Source organism: Eretmochelys imbricata, chromosome 3, assembly GCF_965152235.1.
Source record: "Eretmochelys imbricata isolate rEreImb1 chromosome 3, rEreImb1.hap1, whole genome shotgun sequence".
Classification (NCBI taxonomy): Eukaryota; Metazoa; Chordata; order Testudines; family Cheloniidae; genus Eretmochelys; species Eretmochelys imbricata.
The window spans coordinates 69,093,356-69,119,331 of NC_135574.1; the positions used below are offsets into that span (position 1 = coordinate 69,093,356).

The 25,976-nt window shown below is 40.1% G+C and overlaps 1 protein-coding gene across 1 annotated transcript in view; it reads right to left on the minus strand.

Moving 5' to 3' along the window:
• Positions 1 to 25,778, minus strand: part of LOC144262044 (gamma-aminobutyric acid receptor subunit rho-2) — a 65,749-nt gene extending 39,971 nt beyond the window's left edge. The window contains exons 1-2 of the mRNA XM_077811672.1: positions 25,591 to 25,778; positions 8,711 to 8,817 (exon numbers count right to left, since the gene is read on the minus strand). Coding sequence (XP_077667798.1) covers positions 8,711 to 8,817; positions 25,591 to 25,778 — 295 coding nt within the window. The remainder of the gene's footprint in view (positions 1 to 8,710; positions 8,818 to 25,590) is intronic.
• Between the last annotated feature and the right edge of the window lie 198 nt (positions 25,779 to 25,976).

Sequence of the window (25,976 nt, forward strand, 5' to 3'; positions counted from 1 at the left end):
GAGCGGGGGAGGAGAGTGTCTTTTTCACACCCCTGTGACACGTAAGTTAGATCGACCTAAGCAGTAGTGTAGACCTGTAGATCTGCCCCTAGATGTCTATATCTCTGGACAAAATTTTCAAACTTGGGTGCATAATCTATATTTAGGCACCTAACTCATCAGGGCCCATGTCGACATATATGTTCTTAGCACAACTGGGCACTGAGCCCAATTCGGGTCTGTGGGCACTATTGCAATATAAATAATAGCAACAAGGAAGTACCTGATTTTCAGAGGTGTTGGGCACCTGTCATTCTCATTGAAGTAAATGGGAGCAATAATTTAAGTGAGACTTCTCCTGTGGATAAATTTATTCATGTGCTTAACTGTTTGCAGGATTGAGGCTTTAGGCTTAAGGAGAGGCTTGGGATCTTAGCCTGCAAACACTTAACGTGCTAAACTAACCAAGTAGTCTCATTGACATCAGTAGGGCTACTTAAGTGACTAGAGTTTAGCATGTGCACAAGTGACTGCAGAATCAGGGCTTTAAGTTTGCATGTCTGCTCCTTTGTGTTGCTTTGTTTAAGGAATTTGTTTGGGTCTGGCTGTAGCAGGCTTATGATGCATTGTGAGCCACTGGGCTTTTTGAACAAGTGAGACATTTATTAACAGACAGCTTAAAGAGCCCTGGGGCATCTTAGGTGCTATTTTAATATAGCTCTCTAATTCATCTTCAAACCAACTTTTCTTGACGCAACCCCTGAGACAATGGATGTGCTCATTTTTTTTAACGCTGCAACTCCGCTGAAACACAAGGGTTTGTAAGAGACCATGAGATTCTCATTGGTTCTCTTTGCACCTTCAGAGATCTGGGTTCAAATTCTGAGTTAGGTCAGAATTGAAAAAAGACCACTGATTTCATCCCGGATCTGGTACATCACAAAACCACTTCACAGTTCCAACAACAGGCAGTTGCTGTTAAACCAGGTCCAGGATGGGAACAGTGAAAATAGCTGCAGCCCCAGATTAATTTCAGCTGGCAAAACTCCGTGGAGAAATGTATACAGCACCGTACTGTGCCTGGCTCACGAGCGCTAAATTCCCTACATTTTATTTTTAAAATGTTGATTGAATTTTGGAGCTCTGGAAAGATGCCAGATTAACAATCCTGGAGACTGAATTCTGGAAGCAGAACCTCAGCTGGTGTCAATTGTTATAGCTCCAGCTATAAGCCAGCCGATCTATCTATGTTAAGTATGATATGGCCCACGTTACTGTAATATCTGAGCATCCCAAAAGTGCTTAGGTGCCCGACTCCTATGGAAATCAATGGCAGTTAGGCACTAAGGGTACAGCTCCACTGTGATAGAAGCATGGTTGCTGCTGGCCTGAATCAGCTGACTTGGGCTGGCGGGGATCAGGCTGCAGAGCTAAAATTTCAGTGTAACTGTTTGGGCTTGGGCTGAAGCCTGGGCTTGGAGACCTGTGAGTGGGGACAGTCTCAGAGCCAAGGCTCCAGCCTTGGATTCATTCACAAAGCAGAGAAAGCAAGATGCCCCCAAGAGGTGATTTAATGAATCTGTTTCTAAAAACTCCAAACTAAGTCCCTCCACTTATTTCAGTTTCACACTGCTGGTCCTGCTTTATAAAATGCTTCCTACACATTGGGGTGAGGGGGGTGGAGTCCTCAAAATTTAGAATTAATTTAAACAAAAATCAGCTTTCACATCAAAATGTGTGAAATTTACCGGGTTTCAATGTGAAAACTGACATTTCACACACACACAAAATGTTGCCTAAAGAGAAATTTTGGGACCACAAAATGGCCTTCACAAAAACTGTATTTTCATCATGAAAACTATTTACTATTTTCACACAGCTCCAATTCAAGAATAATCATTAATGTGCAGCAGTAAAAATAACTGAGACTCACCTTCCAGCCTCTGCATGGGTTTACTGCAATTTAGGGTTTCAACATCCCCCGTCTCTCAGCTGATCAGTGTAATGCTAAAGACTGTGGTATATGGCAACTGAAATCGGATTTAAACCACACCAATGTATCTTCTCTGATTGCTGTATGTATAGGCCCTGATACAAGTTACTTAAGCACGTGTCTGACTTTAAGCACAGGAGCACTGACTTCAGTGGGACTACTCACAGGCTTAAAGTGAGGCACATACTTAAGGAACTGCTGAATTGGAACCATGCAGATTTCCAGGTCTCATGCTGGAGCTATCCTTGGAGCAGGCTAAGACTTATAGTAGGATAGCTCAGAAGACAGCATTTGACATTTGTATCGCAGGGTTTTTTTTAGAATGCAAATTGGCCTGAACCACAAAGTTCTTATCTGGGTCTGAACATACCCAAAATTCAGGGATGTTCAGATCTGGGCTTTGGGTCCAGTTTCTTATCCAGATGGAGTTCAGGTTCTAAATACAGATTCAAATAGGAACCTCATCACAAATGGCCTAAGTGGTATGCAACCTGAATAATGAATTTCAGAGTGGTACCCGTGTTAGGAATGGGTGACGTCCACATTGATTGAATTGGCCTCGTTAGCACTACAAAAAGTAATTTCCCCTCTGTTGATATTCACCCCTTCTTGTCAACTGTTGAGACTAGGCCACTTCCACCTTGATTGAATTGGCCTCGTTAGCACTGACCCCCCACTTGGTAAGGCAACTCCCATCTTTTCATGTGCTGTAATATACATACTGCTTACTGTATTTTTCACTCCACGCATCTGATGAAGTGGGTTTTAACCCACGAAATCTTATGCCCAAATAAATTTGTTAGTCTTTAAAGTGCCACAAGGATTCCTCGTTGTTGTTTTTTTGAATAATGAATGGAACTCATTGAAGAGTAGGTAAAAAAAAAAAAACTATGGAGCAGCTTATTGTAGGTGAATCTGAAAGAAGCAAGGGAAAGTTCAGATACCTTATTCCCAGGGCATTGGGCTGTGATCCAAGGAGTGGTTTGCCACTTGGGAAGGAAAACAAAACCTGGAAAACTCTCGAGGACACCGTCAGCATTCAAGGACAGAAAGACATTTTCAGATTAGTCTCGAGCTCCTTTTCTTCAAGTCTCACCCACATCCTCGGACATCTTGTTGTATAAAACACCCTCTCTGGGATGCAGTTTAGAAGGCACAAGGTTCAGGCTAGTTCTCTGAATAGCAGAGTTTTGTGGTAGGTACTCATGTGATATAAGCTACTGTGATTTTTTTATGGGTACAATCCTACTGAATGCCTTAGAAGACAGGAAGGAGTGGGCTGTGTTGAAGTTGCCTGAAGTCAGTATTTGCAATCTGCTGTTCTGCCAGCTCCAAAATGAAGATTTTGTAATTTCCCTTTAATTTCAGACTCTGCCATAGAGTTCAAAAGCTCAGCGTTCTGTCAGTTTCCTTTGATATCAGTCTCTTTCTCGTCATCTGCCTTTCAATTGTTAAAGTGAGATAGCAGCAGTGGACTGTGAGGACAAAAATCCCACATGACTAAAATGAGCTTGATACATCTTTCCTGACATGCATTTTGCAAGTTAAGTCTCATTCTGAGGCCAAAATGGTGGCTATGCAAATGAGATCAATCCAGGTTCAGAGAGGAGTGAGAAGCAGTTATAACACTTTATTATTATTTATACTGTGGTAGTAGCTAAAGGCCTCCACAAAGGTAAGAGACTTATTGTACTAAGTGCTGTACCAACATAGTTAGAGCCTGATCTAAAGAGCTCCAGAATAAAAAGACAAAAATGGAAGGCACTCAGGGCAATTGTTCAAATCGTGATAGAAAAAAACAAATCTGGGAGACCACATTATAAGATCCGATGTGTCTGAGCTGCAGACCAGACTCTGGTGATTCTGTACACCCCATAAACTCCTATTTATTTTTTGTTGGTTAAACAGTGGCCTTGTACAGTCCGTGCCTCAAGAAACTTAAGCTGACTCCCCACTTACTCCCCAATAGTACTTGAGCTTCAGTGACACTTGAGCTTCAGCCCCATCTTCTCCCCCAACTAGCTAGCTCAATGATAAAGCCACTTACCCCGAGCTGGAGATTTGTGTGTGGGGATGGGAGTTGGGTTACAGTGATTAACACTCAAGTTATACCTTGAACTAACAATGCAGTGGCAACATTTCCTCTTAGTCTATGGGTTTGGTCTTGAGAGGCATTAAAGACAACCAAAAACTGTGGGTGCTCAGCACATATGGGCTTAGCCCTAAAACAGAGACAACCAATTAAGTGCAGACACAGGCTACATTCAGTAGATTCAGTATCACTGCACTGGGCGGGAGGAGAGAGGGGGGATTGTTTGTGCGTTTTCCCATCTTACTGCTGGATCATCGTTGCAGAAGAAGTGAGTTTCACCCTAACCTTTGACACTAACCCTATGTGAGCCATTTAGGGCTTCAGTCACCCAGCTGTCCATAGGTGCTGATAAAAGTATCATTCAACAAGTACAGCAAGATCTAGTGGACAGTCTATATGGATAAGGATAACATGAAGCATTAGGTTGTTTCCTAGGAAAGGAGGCACAGCTATTCTGAGTATCAACTAAAGCTGCTTATTCACAGGCTCCCTGTAAAATATGAAGCATCATAGATGAAATGCTTAAAATGGGTGTTTAAAGAAGAGAGCACAACTAAAAACATTTACATAATCTTTAAAAATTAATATTTGTAAATAATACCTGAACATCTGTTGGCTTGAGTGAGGTCACCGGCATGGAGAGAACTCCAAAAGGGTCAGAAAAAATTAAATCTATTTTAGGACGGAAGGAGGCTGCATAGAACATTAGTAAAGCACCAATCTTTGTCATTATCACTTTACCCACTAGCTGTAACTAATGGGTTGACATCAGGCGAGACTTAACTATGACAGTTGGGCTGTTAATAACACAATTTACATAACGTCTGCTCTAGCGCTTCACAGTGATAACTTTTCTTGGGTACTTCACCATCCTTCTGATATTCTTCCCCAATCTCTCCTCGTATAACTCTTGCTCATTTTTCTCAGGTTTTACAAACATGCTACATGACACATGATTTCACTACAATCTAATACTACTGCCTAGGTTCCTTGTAAAATATTTATATTTGGGTTTTTGCTGAGATGACAGTCATCATTTTCATTTGGAAAAAGTTATAGGCCTGATTCACAGTATGTTACTCTGCTCTTTTGCCTGATTCTTTTTTACACTAAAGCTCCTTTACAACACTCTGGAAGTGTAAAAGGGCCTTACAGTGGGCACAGATTACAGTTACACCCAGTGTAAAAGGGCCTTAGCTTATATGAGATTATATGAGAATGAGGCCCCATTGATTTCAGTTTTACACTGGTATAACTCTGTTGGAGTGATGCAGTGGTGAATGAGGCCCTATGATTTTATTATGTATAACATTACAAAAGAAAAATATATATCCAGTTAATTTACTCTACTTTTTTCCTAATCTTTTTCTATATGATTTATTTTAGGTCACTAGAAATATACACGACAAGATTTTAGATACCACAGGAACCTAAAACATCCAGTTGCTGTCACAAAGTTGTCTGGTTGCATTTGATTTGTGCTTACATAGCGGACAGTCTAATCTAATTAAGTTGTTGCCAAGGTTTGTTCTTAGCCATATACAGTTAAACCCTGTTCAGCTGCACCCATTTGCTGACACCCATTGTCAGCCTTGGGTAATTTTGCTAATTCAAAGAAGGCCTTTGTGAGAGGTCATTGTTTTCAGCAGAAATTACAGAAACATGGTCTCCCCACCCATCCCCCGCCTCCCGCCAAGATGCATTCAGAAACTCATCTCCGAAGCTGAAAGTGCAATTTTCTGAAACTTCTGCAAATGCAGCTTCCAAATAGTCTGCTCATTAAGTTGATGAACGTTGGGTTGAAACTGCAAAAACTGCTTCAGGTTTTTAGGATCTTGCAGGATTGTGTGTGTTTTTTTTAAAATACTCTGTTAAAATGGGTAAAATATTTAAAATACACTGTATTAGAGTTACAAGAATGTAAACACGCCTTCCTTTATTTTGGTGTGAAACTTGCAAAGAAACAACTCTCTCAGGCTCCGGGTACCCTGATAAAATATTAAAAATACAACAACAGAAGGAAATACAATATAAAAATAGCAGCAGATCCCATAAAACCTAGCCCTTCGGCCCAGAGCACAACAAAATGTCTGCCCTTCAGCCTCCCCACAACCCTTCCACACCAAATACATAGCAGCCCAGCCGTATGCCCAGCCAGAAAGAACATCCCCTGGAGATCACTTGATTCAGGCTATTTCCGACCAAGTGAGGAGAACGGATCCAAAGTAGAGGGCCTTGGTCAGGAGAATACCCTACCAGCCGCTCCCTCTTGTGTAAAACAAGGAGATTCCAAGCCAAGCCATACTCTTCATCACACTTGTAGCAGTACCACGAGAGAGAGTCAGTGCTGTACTGTCTACTTCAAGTGTTCAAAAATCATGAGGCTAGCTTGAAAATCCTAAGATTTTTAACTATAAAAGATGCTTAATTCTTTATTTGCATTCCAGTATCTGAGCCTTTAAGGTGCACTTAGATCACGTTTGCAGGCTTTTCTTTCCTACCACAGTGGCTAGACGCTTACTGCCTTTTTTTTTTTCTTCCATGAAAGCGGAGATTCTCATGTAAACACATGACTCCAGAAGTTGGGGTTTTAAGTAAAAACAGCAAATGTCATGAGACTCAATAAAATCATGAGAGCTGGCAACACTCAGGTCTCAGGCAACGTAGGGCTTTTAAGGTCAAAATCAACACTTTCAACTCCGTTAGGAAACCTACAGGCAGCCAGTCAGAAGTCCAGGTCATGTGCTGACAGTGAAATACTCCACTTAACCAAGAGGCTGCTGCATTATGTACTCATTTCAGGTTCTGAACAGAGCTACAATACAGCATCTGCTTACACAATAGATTTGCTATCTGAGTGTATCCTGAACTATTACTTGTAAACTGCATAAATTTGATCTGGAATCATTGGGAGATAAACATGGGTCCTACAGTGACATTTTACATTCTGTTTTTGGAATACAACCATACTTAATGTTATTTTTGTCTACTTTCCTTCTGATGTTTAATTAGTATTTTAATATAATACTGAATAATAGGGCTATGATTACCAACCACTTCAGTCACAGCAAGACAGGAATATAGATTACAGTCAGCACAGCCTTTCAGATTATGTGCTCTAATGTGAGCATGTGGTAAATACATGTCTGTGCTGGAGTCCTTTGCCCTTGTTTCCTCTGGTAATATTGTGCCATATTGTGTCAGGAATGCCTGGCCTGTTTTGCCTAAATTATCAGTACAGTGTGTCTCCATTTTAAAGGCAGTTCACACAGCCATGCGTATCTGAACTTGCCCTCCTCAGTCCTGGGAGGGTCGTTAGCAGCACAACCCCAGGTGGTTTATTTTTTTTCCAGTTTTAGCATTTTACTTCTGCCCTTTCATTTTCATCAGTAGTGGGATTCAGCCAACCCAAACCTTTCAGCACCAAAACACAGCCCACAGAACTCCTGTAGCTATAGATAAGTAATAGGCTTGTTATAATCACTGAAGCCAGCCATCAGAGGGGATACATCATTGCATGCATGCAGCCAGTGTTTTACACCACTGCTTCCTGCTTGGAAGCAGGAGAAGAACAGATATCCAGGAAAGCTGCTGTTCCAGAAGCAGCTACAGGAGAACTTCTATAGCTAAAAAGCTTTACCTCTTGTCCTCCCTCCTTTAAGGACCCTGCATTAAGGAGGTGGAGGACTGACGCTGACTTACAGGGCTAGGGAATCAGTTTGAGTAGTGGAGCAGGGCAAAATACCAGAACATTCCCAATTTTTAGGGACATGTGATCACCTTAGCCTGGTAGCCACTTGAAAGAGGACAGGATCTGCTTTCCAGAACCCAATTGTCTGTTAGGAAGACTGGGGGGTGGGAGGGCATCTTTGATCTGCTGGCTCCTGATATGTGGTGGCAGGAACTAACTTTCTGCCCTCTGCAGCAGCTTCTCCCCTCACCTGCTCTTCTTTTTCCCCCATAGCTTGTCTGGGTTAGACCCAGCTATAGGGAGGATTACTTCAGGGCTGACATTGCCACTGCTGCCATGACTGACATCTGCAATAGTGAGCAGGGATCATCCTTTAGCATCAAGAGGGTGGCTCCTAAGCAAATTCCTGTGGTTGATGGGTTGAGAAAAGGATGGAAAGGTATCGGTGGGCCTGGTTCCTCCTCCTCCTATGTCGTTGTACAAGGTTATGAGAAATCAGGTTTACAGCCTGACAAAACTATTCCAGTTCTTCTGTGAGCATGCAGAGTGACCTGGCTGATGATTTATCTGTTTAATTATTTTATAATTTAATCATGTCAACTCAGAAGCTCATCATGAGCCTTTTTCACAACTAGAAATAAACATCCCACTAATAACTGTAGCTGTTCTTCCCTTCTAGACACAGTTACCAAGCAGAGTGAAATATTATTTAAGAAAAGGTCCAGATCCATGCTCTTGGAAGCACTACTCAGCTGAAGGAGAGTTTAGCGATAGAAAGGAGTCTGTCTCTTCTCTTGGAGAACTGGAGCCCATAGTCTGCTACAGTTACCGTGGAGTATCCACTGAAGGTATTGGAGCTCTTTTCACCTTACACAGAGGTAGGAGAGAACAATCTGGCTCAGAGATATTTTCCCAAAACAAATGAACTGAAAAATAGACAGAACAATATTCCTACCTCCAAAAGCCGGCCTCATGGTGAAATCATGATCATCGACTCTCAGAAGCTGTTCGGTTTTTGCTTTCCGAGTTTTGGTCATATCATGATTCTTCTTGTAGATGTGGCTGTAAAAGATTAACAAAAGGGCTGCCTGTCACTGAAGATCTGTAATCACTGTACCCGAAGTGACTCTAAAAGATGACATCTTAGTGGATGAGAGTTATTTTGTCTCACTGGTTTCCATGCTATGTTAAGGAGTTGCAATATGAATGGTAGTTTTGTCTGGGCAGCTCCCAACTGCCAGAATTACCATGAGAGCAGGAGGGCTTCTGGGCATGGTGGCAGGTGAGGCAGCATGGAGGAGACCAGGAAGACTTGCTGCAGCTACTATCATGGAATTACCATGCATACAGTCCACAGCCATATTTTTAATGTCCATTTCTAAGTCTAACAAGGTTTTCTCAGCTGCCAGCCCTGCAACTTCAGCATGGTCTCTGAGAGTCAGGCTGTGCTCTTTCTACTTCAGATACGATTACTGTCAAAAGGATTCTAGAATGAGAGTGTAGCAGGTAATTTTGCTGAGGATGCTCAAGGTAGACTAGGAAGCACTTGCTTTTCTGCTGCTACATTGTTTCTTTTGTGCTGACTATAGTAAAAATAGGGTTTGATCCAAAAACTAAACTGATGTGACCTGGACTTCAAACAGGTCTGCCCATTATCAAGGTGAGTGAGGTAATATCTTTTATTGGATCAACTTCTGTTGGTGAAAGAGACAAGCTTTCAAGCTACCCCTGACCTGAAGAAGAGCTTTGCGTAACTTAAAAGCTTGTCTTTCTCACCAACAGAATTTGGTTCAATAGAAGATATTACTTTGTCTCGCTAATATCCTAGAACCGACATGGCTACAACAAAACTTCATACAGTAGCAAGGTGATATTATTGTAGATTCACTTTTGTCTGACTATATTTATGCACTGTCATATGATGCTCTCAGTCCACTGCACCAATGGGAGCTGTGCATGTGGACTGGGGGGAGCTTGTTTCCCATAAACCTTTGTAATGTATAACCAAGTAGTAATAAAATCACTCCATTCCCTCCAGGGCATTAGTATTGCATTGTTCTCTCTCTACATGAAGTCTACCTTGATTTTTAGTCCTCCATTGCCCTGTACAGCAAGTGAGAAAATGAATTCATTTTTCATTCAGATATAATGGAATATACCACAAACTAGAACCACAGTAAGGAGATAGCAACAAGCCCCTGAATAAAGGGTGAAAAAAATTAACCAACCGGCATACGCTGGAAATTCAATTATAGTCCTGTCAGCTAACTGTCCCATGCACCTCTAAGAGGAAATCTGATTCTGCAATCACAACAATTCCACATCAATATAGGAGGAAGGATTAGAATAATTAAGAACCCTGAACCCCTTTGCCCTGAAAGTCAGACTTTACAAGATTTAAATACTGCTGCAATTAATGATCAGAGAGTTACTAAGAAAATAAAAGGGGTAAAGCAGGACAGTTAAATCCATTTGTTTGCGGGGGTCACTGGTTGGTAGAGGCAGAACTCGAGTGGAGGAATTGGAATTCTATGTTGGCAATAGCGAATGCAAGAAAAAAAAGACACCAAATGAGGTTGAGAAGTTTCCAACAAAAAACGAGCTTAAAAATAAACATATGAATAAGCCACTGAAATCAGTAAAAAGAAAAGGAGGACTTGTGGCACCTTAGAGACTAACAAATTTATTTGAGCATAAGCTTTCATGCTTTCATGAAGTGAGCTGTAGCTCACGAAAGCTTATGGTCAAATAAATTCGTTAGTTTCTAAGGTGCCACAAGTCCTCCTTTTCTTTTTGCGAATACAGACTAACACGGCTGCTACTTTGAAACCTGAAATTAGTAAGAATCAGGTCTATGGGTAAAAGTGTTTCTCGACATGTGTGTTAAATACTGGTGTCATCTGTTTGCATATAAAGTTAATTAGGGCATGATGATGACCACGTGGAAACACTGGACAATTGTCTGTGCTCAGTTACAGATGTGCACAACTCCATGTTGCTCTTATTAAAATCAGCTACTCTACTACAGGGTACCAAATGTTGCACCTATTTTGAGAAAGGCTGTAGGGCTGATCTAGGGAATTATAAACCAGTATAAGCCAGTATACTTCATTGGGGGTATATTGGTTGAAATAATAATTATAAACAGAACTATTAAACAGTTAGATGAACATGATATGATAGAGCCAAACCAGCATGGCTTCTGTAAAAGAAAAGGGTGTCTCTCCAATATGTTAAAGTTCTTTAAGTGTGTCAACAAAATAGTAAATTAAAGAGAATAGCTAATAAAATTGATTTGGGTTTTCAAAAAGCCATTGACAAAGTCTCTCACCAAGGGGGTGTAATAAGGAAATTAAGTAATCATAGGATGAAGTGTAAAATACCATTATGGATTGGAAACTAGCTAAGAGGCAGAAACAAAGCAGGAATAAATGATGGATTTTTACCATGACGAAAGGCCAGCAATAGGGTGGCCCAAGATCTGTACCAGGACCAGTGTTATATAACACCTTTATTAATGACTTGGAGAAAAGGTGAACAGAGAGGTGGCAAAAGTTGTAGTTGACTTGAAATTATTAAATTACTCATGATTAAAGAATTTGGCCCTTTTTGGAGAATTGCCACACATCTAAAAGGAGCATAATATGAAAATATTAGGCCTGTATATAAATCAGTGGTAGAGCCTCACTAGGGATATTGTGTTAATTGCTGATGACCCCATCACAAAAAGGGGATAGCAAAATCAGAGATGGACAGCAAGAATGATTAAAGACATGAAAAACTCTCATATCAAGCAAGACTGTGAAAGGAGGTAGATAAGAGGATACATGATAAAAGTATACAAAAAATAAATGCTTTAGAGAAAGTAGATTGGGAACACTTAGCCTCATAACACAAGGACAAGCTACCATTGAGGCTAAGAGCTTAGCAAGATTCAAAAAAGGATTTGACATTTATATGAACAAGAAGAATATCCAGAGTTCTAACAAACAGGAGTTTTGATAGGACTATAAAGCCAAACAGTAACTGTAGGGGTTAGGAGGAAACTTTCCCTGGAGGAACGTTACCTCATAACTGTCTGCTTTAGGGTTTATTGAACTTTCCTCTGTGTAAGCCACTGTTGGAGATAAGATACTTGACTAGATGGACCACAGTTCTGATCCAGTAAGGCAATTCCTGTGATCCTCAGGTACTGCACACTGGGAAGAAGAATCATAACAATTCATACACAGTACTAATTCTGATTAATTTTAACCGCTCAGGAGAAAGACCTGAGCGTCACTGTAGAACTGCTCAATGAAAACCTTCTGCTCAAAAGATACGAGTAATTGAAGTAGAATGTTATGGACAATACTGAAGATATTATAATGCCACCACCTAAATAAATGATACACCCTCACCTGGAATACTATATTTAATTCTGGACACTCCAGCTCACACAGACAAAGCAGAAATAGGTGGGTCCAGATATACACAACCAAAATGATTAGAGGCATAGAAAGACTCCCAACATGAGGACAGATTGAAAAAACTGACACCATTTACTTTAGTGAGGAGATGAGAAAGAAGGGACATGGCAGAGTTATAGAAAACAAAGAATACTAGAGAGAAAATCAGCTGGATGCTCTCTATTTACATTTCTCAAAATATTTAAAACAAGGAGGTACTGAATGATATTAAAAGACAACAAATTTAAAACTGACAAAAGGATTTTAAAAAAAACCCACAGACACAGCACCCATGGAACTCAGATGCAAGTATTTTAGGGCCAGAAGGGACTGTTGTGATTATATTGTCTGATTGCCTGCATTATGCAGACGATAGGATTTCACCAAGTGGTTCCTGCATCAAGCCCCTAACTTCTGGTTGAGCTGAGGAATAAATTCAGTGCTTGCTCATAATTGTTCTTGGCTTCAGGAAGTGGCCCTTTTAAAGTGCCAAATTTTATTTGTTTATTTTATATATATATAACTATAACTGGTCAGAATTATATTCTTATTAGCACAAGAAACACTGAGACCAAGAGCTTAGAGGGATTAAAAACAAAAAAAATGAAACAAGCAAAAATAAAAAAAGGGGTTTACATTTATATGGATAATAAGAACTTTCAAGAGCTACATTGGATGAGATTTTAAAAAATTAGAAACATAAGCCCTCAAACTCCAAGGCATAAGCCACTGATAGGGTAAAAAAAATTCTCTTTATAGGCAGTATAGTTCATAATTGTCTATTATTGGTTTTCTTGCACCTTCTTCTACAGCATCTCATGCTGACAATTGTCATGACAGGATATCGGTCTAAATGGACTACTAATCTGATGCAGTATAGCACTGCCTATTACCTATTTCTTAACATGATTTTAGTTTAATATGCTCAGTGAATACCCTCCTGGTCTCCAGTACAGTTTCTGAAAACCGCTAAATAAAGGCCCCATTACCTTTCCAGAGAAGGTAAAGAAAGCTGGAGAAGACAATACACTTTGTAAATCCAATACAAAAGAAATACGAAGAGCTTGTCTTCACTACTGGAGTAAGTCGACCACAATTACGCTACTCCAGCTATGTGAATAACGTAGCTTAGGTTGACTTATCCCGGTGTCTTCACTGCACTGCATCAATGGGAGATGCTCTCCCATTGACTTACCTTAATCTTCTCGGGGAGCTGGAACACAGGGGTCGACCAAAGAATGCTCTGCCATCGATTTAGCAGATCTTCACTAGACCCACTAAATCAACCCCTGCTGCATTGATTGCAGCAGCATCAATCTCCCAGTAGTGCAGACCAGCAATCCTAAAATCAGTGCCTCCTATTTTTCTATATAACAAAGTGCACCACAATTACAGATGTACAGCGGAAGCTAAATGCAAAATGGAGCAGAATGTACTAAAAAAAATACATGGCTATCTGTCATAACTACAAACTATCTTGGATTGGCATTCAAAATTTAATATCTCCTTTACTATGTGTATATGTCTTTTGCAGTGCTGGGTCTATATACAGATGCATATATACCATGTGTGATTTTCTTTTTTATACACACATTACGGACACTCGATGAGATCGCTGGCCTTGTTATGTCACTTTTGTTCCCTTCTGGCAATGCCAAGTTAATTTAAACTTCCCTAAATATGGTCAGCTGAGCATTCCCTGTTAGAGGAATCTCTGGGCAGCTCTAATACACCCCTCAGAGCTTCCCAGTCTAGGGGACATGTTGGGGGTGTTGCTGAAGTGCCACTGAGAATTCTATAATTAATGTGAGTGACCAATTCAATGCCCTGCTGCCTCTAGCATCCCAGAGGATAGCCAGACATCTTTGTCCCTGCCATCAAGTGTGATGAGTACTGCTGCAGCCCACCTGAGAATTCAGCCCCTTAAGTGATGGGAGCAATTTTATTTTCAGAATATGTGGGAAATTGTATCAATTCCCTGGTAGCTGACAGAAACAAATCCAAAGGCAGCTCATGGGCATTGACGTTCACAAGTGTAAATAAAAATGAATTTCACACTGCTCACTATCACATGTTCTACACATGCTGTATCAGCTGGTGTCTGTGGCCCTTAGCTTTAATTTTTGCAAGATTTTTTTTGAATCATGAATCTTCAGGTGGGAAGAGGATGTGGGCTAATATTTTGTTATCAGTGCCGTTGCTCAAGTTTTTAGTCTGCTTTGCAGATAAAGTAGAATTTGGTTTGTTCTTGGTATTGTGTAATACCTATTGTGATGTCTTGCTTAGGACACCCAGAATTGAGAGTCCCTGTGTTTCTGCTCTGCCTTAGCATGAGTGAACTTTTCTGCTGCTAAGCTGTGTGTCAGTTCAAACGTTGCCTTGAAGGTAACAATCAGTAAACTCCAATTCCCAAGTTCCCCAGGGACGTCTCCCTGCAGAGTCCAGTCCCTCTCACTGGGCACTCATGGAAGTTATTAAGTTAGCTGCCTCCTCCTTAAGAGGTGGCACACATCAGCCTGTTAGGGTAGCTGAAGACTCACACTCCACTTTAATTCACAGCACTGAGATGATTTTGTAATAAAACAAGAATAAGTTTATTAACAAAGAACAGAAATTTAAGATGTACACAGCAAGAGAAAAGAGACTGGGATGGGTACAAACAAAACTTTCTTGGGACCAAACTTCATCTTAGCAAGTTACAATTTTTGCTTAAGCAGTTTTCTTACTTATATCAAGTTACCAGTATCCCTCACCCTGCAGGTGAGGGGATCCAGCTTTCACAGGCTCACAATTCTCAATGTCCCCTAAGTGATGGATGACAAAAAGGCTTCTGCTTATGTTTCCCAAAACTCACTGTTTTGTCCCCAGAGTCAGGATGGCCTCCTGCTGGTCTTCCCTTCCTGTTGACTTCCCGCCACCCGGCTGATCTGTATGTAAATGAGGCTTCTGTTGTTTTGATTCCAAAATGCACTGGAGACACTTAGATAGCTGCCTTCCCTTCTATCTGGGAGAAAACCTGTTTCCCCCTTTGTTTGGTCACAGACTTTAAAGCATAATCTTAGTTAGTATCCATAATTCTTAATATAGTGTTTATATGTACATTTCACAATGATATTAATCACCAGCTTTCATAAAAGACCTCACTCAATGTCCTTTTATAGTACAGTAATATTGTATACAATCAGTTGAATCAATTGCTTATTCTTTGGGGTTTACACCCCTTGTTCTCCCCCTGGGATGCCTGGTCCCTAATCGTCACACCAATCATGCAAACTATCAGTAAATCAAACCTCATTCACTATGGTCCTGACCCTGCATTCCTTATCCACCCAATACTCATCGGACCTTAAACCAATAGCAAAAACAATGACAATTATAGTGTTAAATAAAGTTCACACAAGAATGCTTTGTCTGCAGAGTGACTTTCTTTTGGTATGGGTGTTACACCAGGCAACAAAGTTCACATTTTATTTTCATGCTTTACGAATGATTTTGCATATCCCACTCTTAGCTTCACTTCACTCTCTGCCACGTATGTGTTATGAGGTTATCTTTGGCTTGTGAGAGCAAAAAGTATATTGCACACTGTCCATCATTACGATGAAATCAATGGGAGCTGCATCTGTATAAGTGAGAGCAGAACTGGGCCAGTATGTTTGAGTGTAAAGATACAGCACAGTGGCTACACTCAGCCTTCAGCACTAGAAAAGCCTTTTGGCCACTGATCACGGCAGAAAGCCACAGAACTAAACGTGTGCTTGGAGCTTTACAGGCTCTTCTGGAGGAAAGATCCCAGCCCTGGAAAACTTACAATCTATATAGACAATTATACAGAAAAAGGATGGTAGGAAGGAATAGGGCTTAGACATTACTGACTGGCACTGACTTGTGAGACCTTGGCAAGTCATTTCACCTCCCAATTTCCAATGATATGACCCAAATGGGGGAATAATGATATAAATATAATTCAGAACTTGGTTCCTTTGATGCCACAGCCATTCACCAGTATTAGTCTGTGCTCTCAACACATCCTGTGTAAAGTGCTGTGAGATCTAGGGATTCAAAGTTCTGTATAATGGTAAATTATACTATTATGTAAAATACAAGCATTTGTGCAAAAGAAATAGTCACTATGTTAATCACACCAGATAATAAATGTTATGATCTGAACTGTACTTGGGTTCAAGGAGGAATCGACCATTCAAACTGTGGTTCTGTTGACATCGTGGCCAACTGCATGTGTCTGTCTCTCTCTGTCCATTGGGTTTCTTGTTTTTAAATTGCTATTTTCTCCTGGGGCAATGCTGTTTTGTAGTTGTAAGATGTTTTGTGATACACCATCTATATGACAAAAAGAAAAGGAGTACTTGTGGCACCTTAGAGACTAACCAATTTATTTGAGCATAAGCTTTCATGAGCTACAGCTCACTTCATCAGATGCATTCAGTGGAAAATACAGTGGGGAGATTCATATACATAGAGAACATGAAACAATGGGTGTTACCATACACACTGTAACGAGAGTGATCACTTAAGGTGAGCTATTACCAGCAGGAGAGCGGGCGGGGAGGAACCTTTTGTAGTGATAATCAAGGTGGGCCATTTCCAACAGTTAACAAGAACATCTGAGGAACAGTCTGGGTTGGGGGGGGGGAAATAAACATGGGGCAATAGTTTTACTTTGTGTAATGATCCATCCACTCCCAGTCTTTATTCAAGCCTAAGTTAATTGTATCCAGTTTGCAAATTAATTCCAATTCAGCAGTCTCTCATTGGAGTCTGTTTTTGAAGTTTTTTTTGTTGAAGAATTGCCACTTTTAGGTCTGTAATCAAGTGACCAAAGAGATTGAAGTGTTCTCCGACTGGTTTTTGAATGTTATAATTCTTGACGTCTGATTTGTGTCCATTTATTCTTTTACGTAGAGACTGTCCAGTTTGACCAATGTACTTGGCAGAGGGGCATTGCTGGCACATGATGGCATATATCACATTGGTAGATGTGCAGGTGAACGAGCCTCTGATAGTGTGGCTGATGTGATTAGGCCCTATGATGGTGTCCCCTGAATAGATATATGGACACAGCTGGAAACGGGTTTTGTTACAAGGATAGGTTCCTGGGTTAGTGGTTCTGTTGTGTGGTTGCTAGGGAGTATTTGCTTCAGGTTGGGGGGCTGTCTGTAAGCAAGGACTGGCCTGTCTCCCAAGATCTGTGAGAGTGATGGGTCGTCCTTCAGGATAGGTTGTAGATCCTTGATGATGCGTTGGAGAGGTTTTAGTTGGGGGCTGAAGGTGACGGCTAGTGGCGTTCTGTTATTTTCTTTGCTAGGCCTGTCCTGTAGTAGGTAACTTCTGGGTATTCTTCTGGCTCTGTCAATCTGTTTCTCTCCTTCTGTCCCTCCACTCCCACGAACATGATACAGTTCTGTGATGACCTAGAATCCTATTTTCGACGTCTCTGACTCAAGGAATATTTCCAACACACCTCTGAACAACATACTAACCCACAGAGACCTTCCTACCAACACTACAAAAAGAAGGATTCTGGGTGGACTCCTCCTGAAGGTTGAAACAACAGACTAGACTTCTACATAGAGTGCTTCCGCCAACGTGCATGGGCTGAAATTGTGGAAAAGCAGCATCACTTGCCCCATAACCTCAGCCGTGCAGAACACAATACCATCCACAGCCTCAGAAACAACTCTGACAACATAATCAAAAAGACTGACAAAGAAGGTGCTGTCGTCATCATGAATAGATCGGAATATGAACAAGAGGCTGCTAGGCAGCTCTCCAACACCACTTTCTACAAGCCATTACCCTCTGATCCCACTGAGGGTTACCAAAAGAAACTACAGCATTTGCTCAAGAAACTCCCTGAAAAAGCACAAGAACAAATCCGCACAGACACACTCCTGGAACCCCAACCTGGGATATTCTATCTGCTACCCAAGATCCATAAACCTGGAAATCCTGGGCGCCCCATCATCTCAGGCATTGGCACCCTGACAGCAGGATTCTCTGGCTATGTAGACTCCCTCCTCACGCCCTACGCTACCAGCACTCCCAGCTATCTTCGAGACACGACTGACTTCCTGAGGAAACTACAATCCATTGGTGATCTTCCTGAAAACACCATCTTGGCCACTATGGATGTAGAAGCCCTCTACACCCACATTCCACACAAAGATGGACTACAAGCCATCAGGAACACTATCCCCGATAATGTCACGGCAAACCTGGTGGCTGAACTTTGAGACTTTGTCCTCATCCATAATTATTTCACATTTGTGGACAATGTATACCTTCAAATCAGTGGCACTGGTATGGGTACCCACATGGCCCCAGAGTATGCCAACATTTTTATGGCTGACTTAGAACAACGCTTCCTCAGCTCTCGTCCCCTAATGCCCCTACTCGTGCTACACTGATGACATCTTCATCATCTGGACCCATGGAAAAGAAGACCTTGAGGAATTCCACCATGATTTCAACAATTTCCATCCCACCATCAACCTCAGCCTGGACCAGTCCACACAAGAGATCCACTTCCTGGACACTACGGTGCTAATAAGCGATGGTCACATAAACACCACCCTATGCCAGAAACCTACTGACCGCTATTCCTACCTACATGCCTCCAGCTTTCATCCAGACTACACGACACGATCCATTGTCTACAGCCAAGCTCTACCATACAACCGCATTTGCTCCAACCCCTCAGACAGAGACAAACACCTACAAGATCTCTATCAAGCATTCTTACAACTACAATATCCACCTGCTGAAGTGAAGAAACAGATTGACAGAGCCAGAAGAGTACCCAGAAGTTACCTACTACAGGACAGGCCTAGCAAAGAAAATAACAGAATGCCACTAGCCATCACCTTCAGCCCCCAACTAAAACCTCTCCAATGCATCATCAAGGATCTACAACCTATCCTGAAGGACGACTCATCACTCTCACAGATCTTGGGAGACAGGCCAGTCCTTGCTTACAGATGGCCCCCCAACCTGAAGCAAATACTCATCAGCCACCACACAACAGAACCACTAACCCAGGAACCTATCCTTGCAACAAAACCTGTTGCCAACTGTGTCCATATATCTATTCAGGGGACACCATCATAGGGCCTAATCACATCAGCCACACTATCAGAGGCTCGTTCACCTGCACATCTACCAATGTGATATATGCCATCATGTGCCAGCAATGCCCCTCTGCCAAGTACATTGGCCAAACTGGACAGTCTCTACGTAAAAGAATAAATGGACACAAATCAGACGTCAAGAATTATAACATTCAAAAACCAGTCGGAGAACACTTCAATCTCTTTGGTCACTTGATTACAGACCTAAAAGTGACAAATCTTCAACAAAAAAACTTCAGAAACAGACTCCAACGAGAGACTGCTGAATTGGAATTAATTTGCAAACTGGATACGATTAACTTAGGCTTGAATAAAGACTGGGAGTGGATGGATCATTACACAAAGTAAAACTATTGCCCCATGTTTATTCCCCCCCACCCCCGACTGTTCCTCAGATGTTCTTGTTAACTGTTGGAAATGGCCCACCTTGATTATCACTACAAAAGGTCCCTCCCCCGCTCTCCTGCTGGTAATAGCTCACCTTAAGTGATCACTCTTGTTACAGTGTGTATGGTAACACCCATTGTTTCATGTTCTCTATGTATATAAATCTCCCCACTGTATTTTCCACTGAATGCATCCAGTGAAGTGAGCTGTAGCTCACGAAAGCTTATGCTCAAATAAATTGGTTAGTCTCTAAGGTGCCACAAGTACTCCTTTTCTTTTTGCGAATACAGACTAACATGGCTGCTACTCTGAAACCCATCTATATGACCTTGTTGAACCCAAAGGAGAGCCACATGAAAACAGAGCATGGCATGTGGAGGCTTGTGTTGCAGCATGCTGATGATTTGTGGTTTATAGCCCTCCTATTTCCCTCAGTATCTACTGTACTATACTGATACCAAGCAGTAGTTAATACTTCAGTATCTAATGCACATTACTAATATTAGGTACTGTAACTAATTCGTCATGGATATTACCATAGTAAAATGAAACTCCAGGCTGATTAAACATAATTAAGGTGTACAATATTCACAATATTTTAACTTTTTAAATTAATCATTAGTAATCTCCTTTCCCACACAATTTAACTTTATTAATCTTCTGAGCAATTTGCTTTAAATGAGAATTTGGAATGTAATTTACTCTAGAAAAATGTAACAATAATAATAATCTCATTTTCACTTGAAGCTGGCCAGGCATTTCAAGCTAAGAACATCAATTTAGAAAGCCTTCCCAGCAATGTAAACTAATAGGTAATGATATTCAAAACTCACTAGTGGTTTTATGTACCTCACTTTTTGGCGCTTACTCAGAGCCTTCTGAAAATCAGGCTCCTTTTAGATGTTTCAAGTTGGGTACCCAAAATCCCTGGGCACTTCTGAAAATCTTGGCCAATTCTTTTCAACTAACAAAAGTTCAAATCAAACTCCATTCCATAGTACTTTGTTTAAATTAATATCATATTCAGCATTTGGAAAAAAAAAGAAGAGAGAATCCATCCTTTTCCAGTTGTGGCTGTGGATGACTGTAATTGAGGGGTGAAAAGGAAAGCACAGGTAGAGAGGTAGACATACAGAATGTCACTGAATCACAGTATTTCAGATGCAGAAATAGACATATAGGATTAAATTTCAGTGGACAGTTATATTGATTGATAAATTGTTTATAAACAACGGCCCCTGCCCTATAATCACATATGTCTGTATTTTTACCCACCTATGTAGTCCCCTGGACCTCAAGGGCACTACTTAATGTGTATAAAGTAGGACTGTCAAGCAATTTAAAAAATTAATTGCTATTAATCGCAAGATTAAAAAAATTAATCGTGATTAATTGCACTGTTAAACAGTAACAGAATACCATTTTTAAAATATTTTTGGATGTTTTCTACATTTTCAAACATATTGATTTCAATTACAACACAGAATACAAAGTGTACAGTGCTCACTTTATAATTTATTTTTGATTACAACTATTTTCTCTGTAAAAAACAAAAGAAATAGTATTTTTCAATTCACCTAATACAAGTACTGTAGTGCAATCTCTTTATCATGAAAGTTGAACTTACAAATGTAGAATTATGTACAAAAAAATAACTGCATTCAAAAATAAAACGATGTGAAACTTTAGAACCTACAAGTTCACTTAGTCCTACTTCAGCCAATCGCTCAGACAAACAATTTTGGTTACAATTTGCAGGAGGTAATGCTGCCCACTTCTTGTTTCCAAAGTCACCTGAAAGTGAGAACAGGCGTTTGCATGGCACTGTTGCAGCCAACGTCGCAAGATATTTACATGCCAGATGCGCTAAACATTCATGTGTCTCTTCATGCTTCAACCACCATTCCAGAGGATATGCATCCATGCTGATGAGTTCTGCTCGATAACGATCCAAAGCAGTGCGAACTGACACATGTTCATTTTCATCATCTGAGTCAGCTGCCACCAGCAGAAAATTGATTTTCTTTTTTGGTGGTTTGGGTTCTGTAGTTTCCGCATCAGAGTGTTGCTCTTTTAAGACTTCTGAAAGCATGCTCCACACCTCATCCCTCTCAGATTTTGGAAGGCACTTCAGATTCTTAAACGTTGCGTCGAGTGCTGTAGCTATTTTTAGAAATCTCACATTGGTACCTTCTTTGCGTGTTGTCAAATCTGCTGTGAAAGTGTTCTTAAAATGAATATGTGCTGGGTCATCATCCAAGACTGCCATAACATGAAATATATGGCAGAATGCGGGTGAAACACAGAGCAGGAGACACGCAATTCTCCCCCAAGGAATGCAGTCACAAATTTAATTAACGCATTTTTTTAACAAGCATCATCAGTATGGAAGTATATCCTCTGGAATGGTGGCCTAAGCATGAAGGGGCATAGAATGTTTAGCATATCTGGCGCGTAAATACCTTGCAACACCGGCTACAAAAGTGCCATGCGAATGCTTGTTCTCACTTTTAGGTGACATTGTAAATAAGAAGCGGGTATTATCAATGGCAGCTGTGTTTTGAACAAATAAAGAGCTGTATAATGCTAAGTACTGTTAAAAATCAGGTCCTTGGTATCTCAAATTGGGCACCTAAAATTAGTGGATACTTTTGATTTTACGCTCCGTGCCTCAGTTTCCTATCTGTAAAACGGGGATAATATCACCCCCTCATCTCATAGGGATCTTGTGACGATAAATTCATTAATGTTTGTGAAACACTCAGATACTGAGCACCATATAAAACCCCATGAGGAAATTATTAATTTTGTCTTCAGAGCAGGGTCTGAATAGTATGCAATAAATAAGGCCTAATGCCAGACGTTGAACAATGAGGAGAGAAAATATTGATCCCAGTCCATTCTGTGAACTGAATGAGGCAGAGGCCTTGTGAAAAAAAATTGCTTGTGATCATGTAGTTAAAGACTGTATCACAATGCATACTCACAAGGGAGCTGAATTGAAGTTGCCCAAGAAACCTTAATTCAGGAATTTCCCAGTTTTTGAGTGCTTGACTTTGCAGCTCTAATAATATTGGTTTAATATTCTTTTAAAATAGTTGTGGCTTGTGTTGTGTAATTAATATGATAGAAGAAGATATGTGCATAGAACACAGACAAGGTGCCCAGCTTCTATTCTTGGCTTTGCCACTGCTCTGCTTTTGCTTTAGGCAAATCATTTAGTCTCTTTGTGTATCAGTTTATCCATCTTTAATATTCATTATTCTGGGAACTGAGGAGGTCATTTAATATTAAAAAAAGCTCTTTGAGACCCTTGAATATAACGCTCTAAAAAGTGGTCAAACGAATTATGGAGCAGAAAGATTTTTGGGTTAATAGAGCCCAAACCAAAGGTCTTTGAAGTCATGTAAAGACTCCCCTTAACATACATAGCTTTTTATTGGGCACATATACTACACTCACTGGCGCCTTATCTAAGATGGAAAATGGAAAACTTTTAAATATAGACTCCAATAGTTGAAAATATTTTTCTTGCCTTATGTATTTATAGAAAAAGAAGCAAGAGAAATACAAAGCAGAATGCAGGAGGCAGTTACAAAAATAAAAGATGCCATTTATTTTTGTGTTTCTCTATAAGGAATGGCAATCTGACATTGAAACTGGGTTTCATTTGACTGCAGGCAAAAAAGACCAGCACCATGCAATTTTCAGCACAGGTTTGGTTTTAACACAAGACAACCAGAGTTTCGCAGTACAAAATAATCAGGAATGTTCAAGATACTGTTACTATTTAACTCTGTATAAAGTGAGCACTACAGAAATGTCTATAAATAAAAAGAAATGTGAGTCTCATTTTCAGGTTTCTAAATAAACTGCATTTTACATACATTTAAATGAATGCATTAAGAAAGTTTATATGGATAAATTACAAGGACATAGTGGTCTATGCTAAGTAGTTTATGAATATAGTTTTGGTGGTTATTTAACACCTGTGGAGAAAGACATAAAAACTGTTCCTTATACTTTTGAAATATAATGATTTATCCTTTCATTGGCTAACACATTGTTTGTTATACATCATTAATTCACATTAAACCGAGTAATATCTATTGTCCTCTACAATGCATAATCCATGTATTTAAGAAAAAAGTTGGACTAGTTCTTGAATTCTCTACTATTACAACTTTGCAAAAGTCAATGAGGTTGGTAATAGTTTATTTTAATAAATGTCAAGAATAATTTGCAAAGAGAGAAACCTACCAAGAACAACTTATTAACCAAGAGAGTGGCAGTACTTCTGAAAAGAGAAATGTTCAGACTGCAAAAATGTGTATGAGCAGTTTATGCTGCTTTGTAACTTTTCAAGGTAGGAGAGTTCAACCATATATGAAAGAATCCCATGCAAGTACTAATGGTGAATCATTAGATTTTGCAAACATAATATTCTGAAAAAAAGCCCAGCATGCTTCAGATTTACATTCAGTAAGGACCAGATTCTTTTGAAGTCAGTGGCAAAGCATCCCTTTTGGTGTAAATGGTTTAGCATCAGGCCCTAGATGTCTAAACTAGAGAATAAATTTTATGTCACTAAAAACATGTGCTTGCATATTCTGCATTAAATACCAATAGAAATATTAGCCAATACTAGCCTCTCTGCTTCTTTCATAATATATTTTCTGCAAAATGTCTACTGAATCTCAGCTAGGGTGACCAAACGTCCCGATAAAATTCGGGACTGTCCCGATTTTTGGTTCTTTGTCCTGCGTCCCGACTGATGCACGGTCGGCACACCATTTGTCCCGATATTGCGGCTTTGGCCGCTCTGGCCGTTTTTTTTGTTTTTTTGTTTTTTGCTTCCCCCAGATGTCACAATATTTTGTCCGTTTCATCTGGTCACCCTAATCTCAGCACTTTCTGTGGATAAAAAGGTGTGTTCACAGTGCCATGCTAAACAATACAAAATGACTAAAAAGATGACTCTTTACAGTCAGAGTGATTCCATTTAATAAGATGGATTAACCCAACTTTATTTTCAAGCTCTTGGCCTAGCAAACAATCTTATAAGATATGATTGTCATTGGATGACATAACTCTATACAAAAAAGGATAATATATTCTGGACTGCTTGACAGGTTTGGAAGCTTATCTTTTCTAATGTAAACCTCTCCTCACCCCCAGTCTCAGTAATATTAAATCTAACAAACTTCGCTAAGACCTTTATAACTCTTTGGTGCACACCTGCCTTATTAATACTATGAAAAGTTATATTAAAGTTCCCACATAATTTTCCAAAATGTATCTGCAGAATAACTTTACAAAGCCTATACAGTACATACTCCTGTGCAGTAAGGATACCATTCACACTAACTAAAACCCCACAAATTGCCATGAGAAAATGAAATGTATTTTCAGGTGGATTTGCATAATAGAGACGTTTAAATAAACAACCACAGGAAAAGAGAAGGCACTTTGAAAGATTTATTTAAAATAAAGCCTTTTGTTATTGCTGGGAGGATATTTAAAATTGAATTTGCTGAACGCTTGTTCTGCATCTACCTTCAGTTCTTACTGTTTCTACAGTATTGTGTGTGCATGTCGGAGACTGTGTTCACTAAAATACAATCAATGGCCAGGTTACCAATGACAGCTGCTAGAAACATGACCAATTAAAGTTAAATCTGAAGATAGCAGTAAAGATTGTATAAGGTTATTCAGAAGCCATAGAAGCTATTCACATATACAATTAAAATAGGCAAATTTTATGTATACATCTATCACTACATATACAGTATTAATTTCACTCGTGTATATGTAGCGAGAGCAAGAGAGTTATATATTTTACGGTTCCTTACCTTGCCTTCTGCACCTCCAGCTGACCTGTCCACCTCTTCCTCCTGTGCTTTCTGCTCTCCACAAGAAGGACAAAGCAAAAGAATAATAAAATGAGTTTTGCAAAATAAGGCATTTTGTGGGAAATTGTGATGAGACACTCTACACTCCAATAGCCTCCTGCAGTAGAAATCCACCCTAGTTTAAACATTGAATCAGCTATAATTCCAGGGTCCTGTGTTTCTAAGAGTGATCATGGTTAAAAATACTGCTTTTCTGATTTAATAATTTAAAGTGGCTTTTGAGGGCTTCTCACTCGAAGCTCATCCTTCATCACTGCTTAGTGATTGGCTATTACTCAAGAAGAAGTTTCTCCTGGCAAACAACATTTCCACTCGGTCCTAAAGGA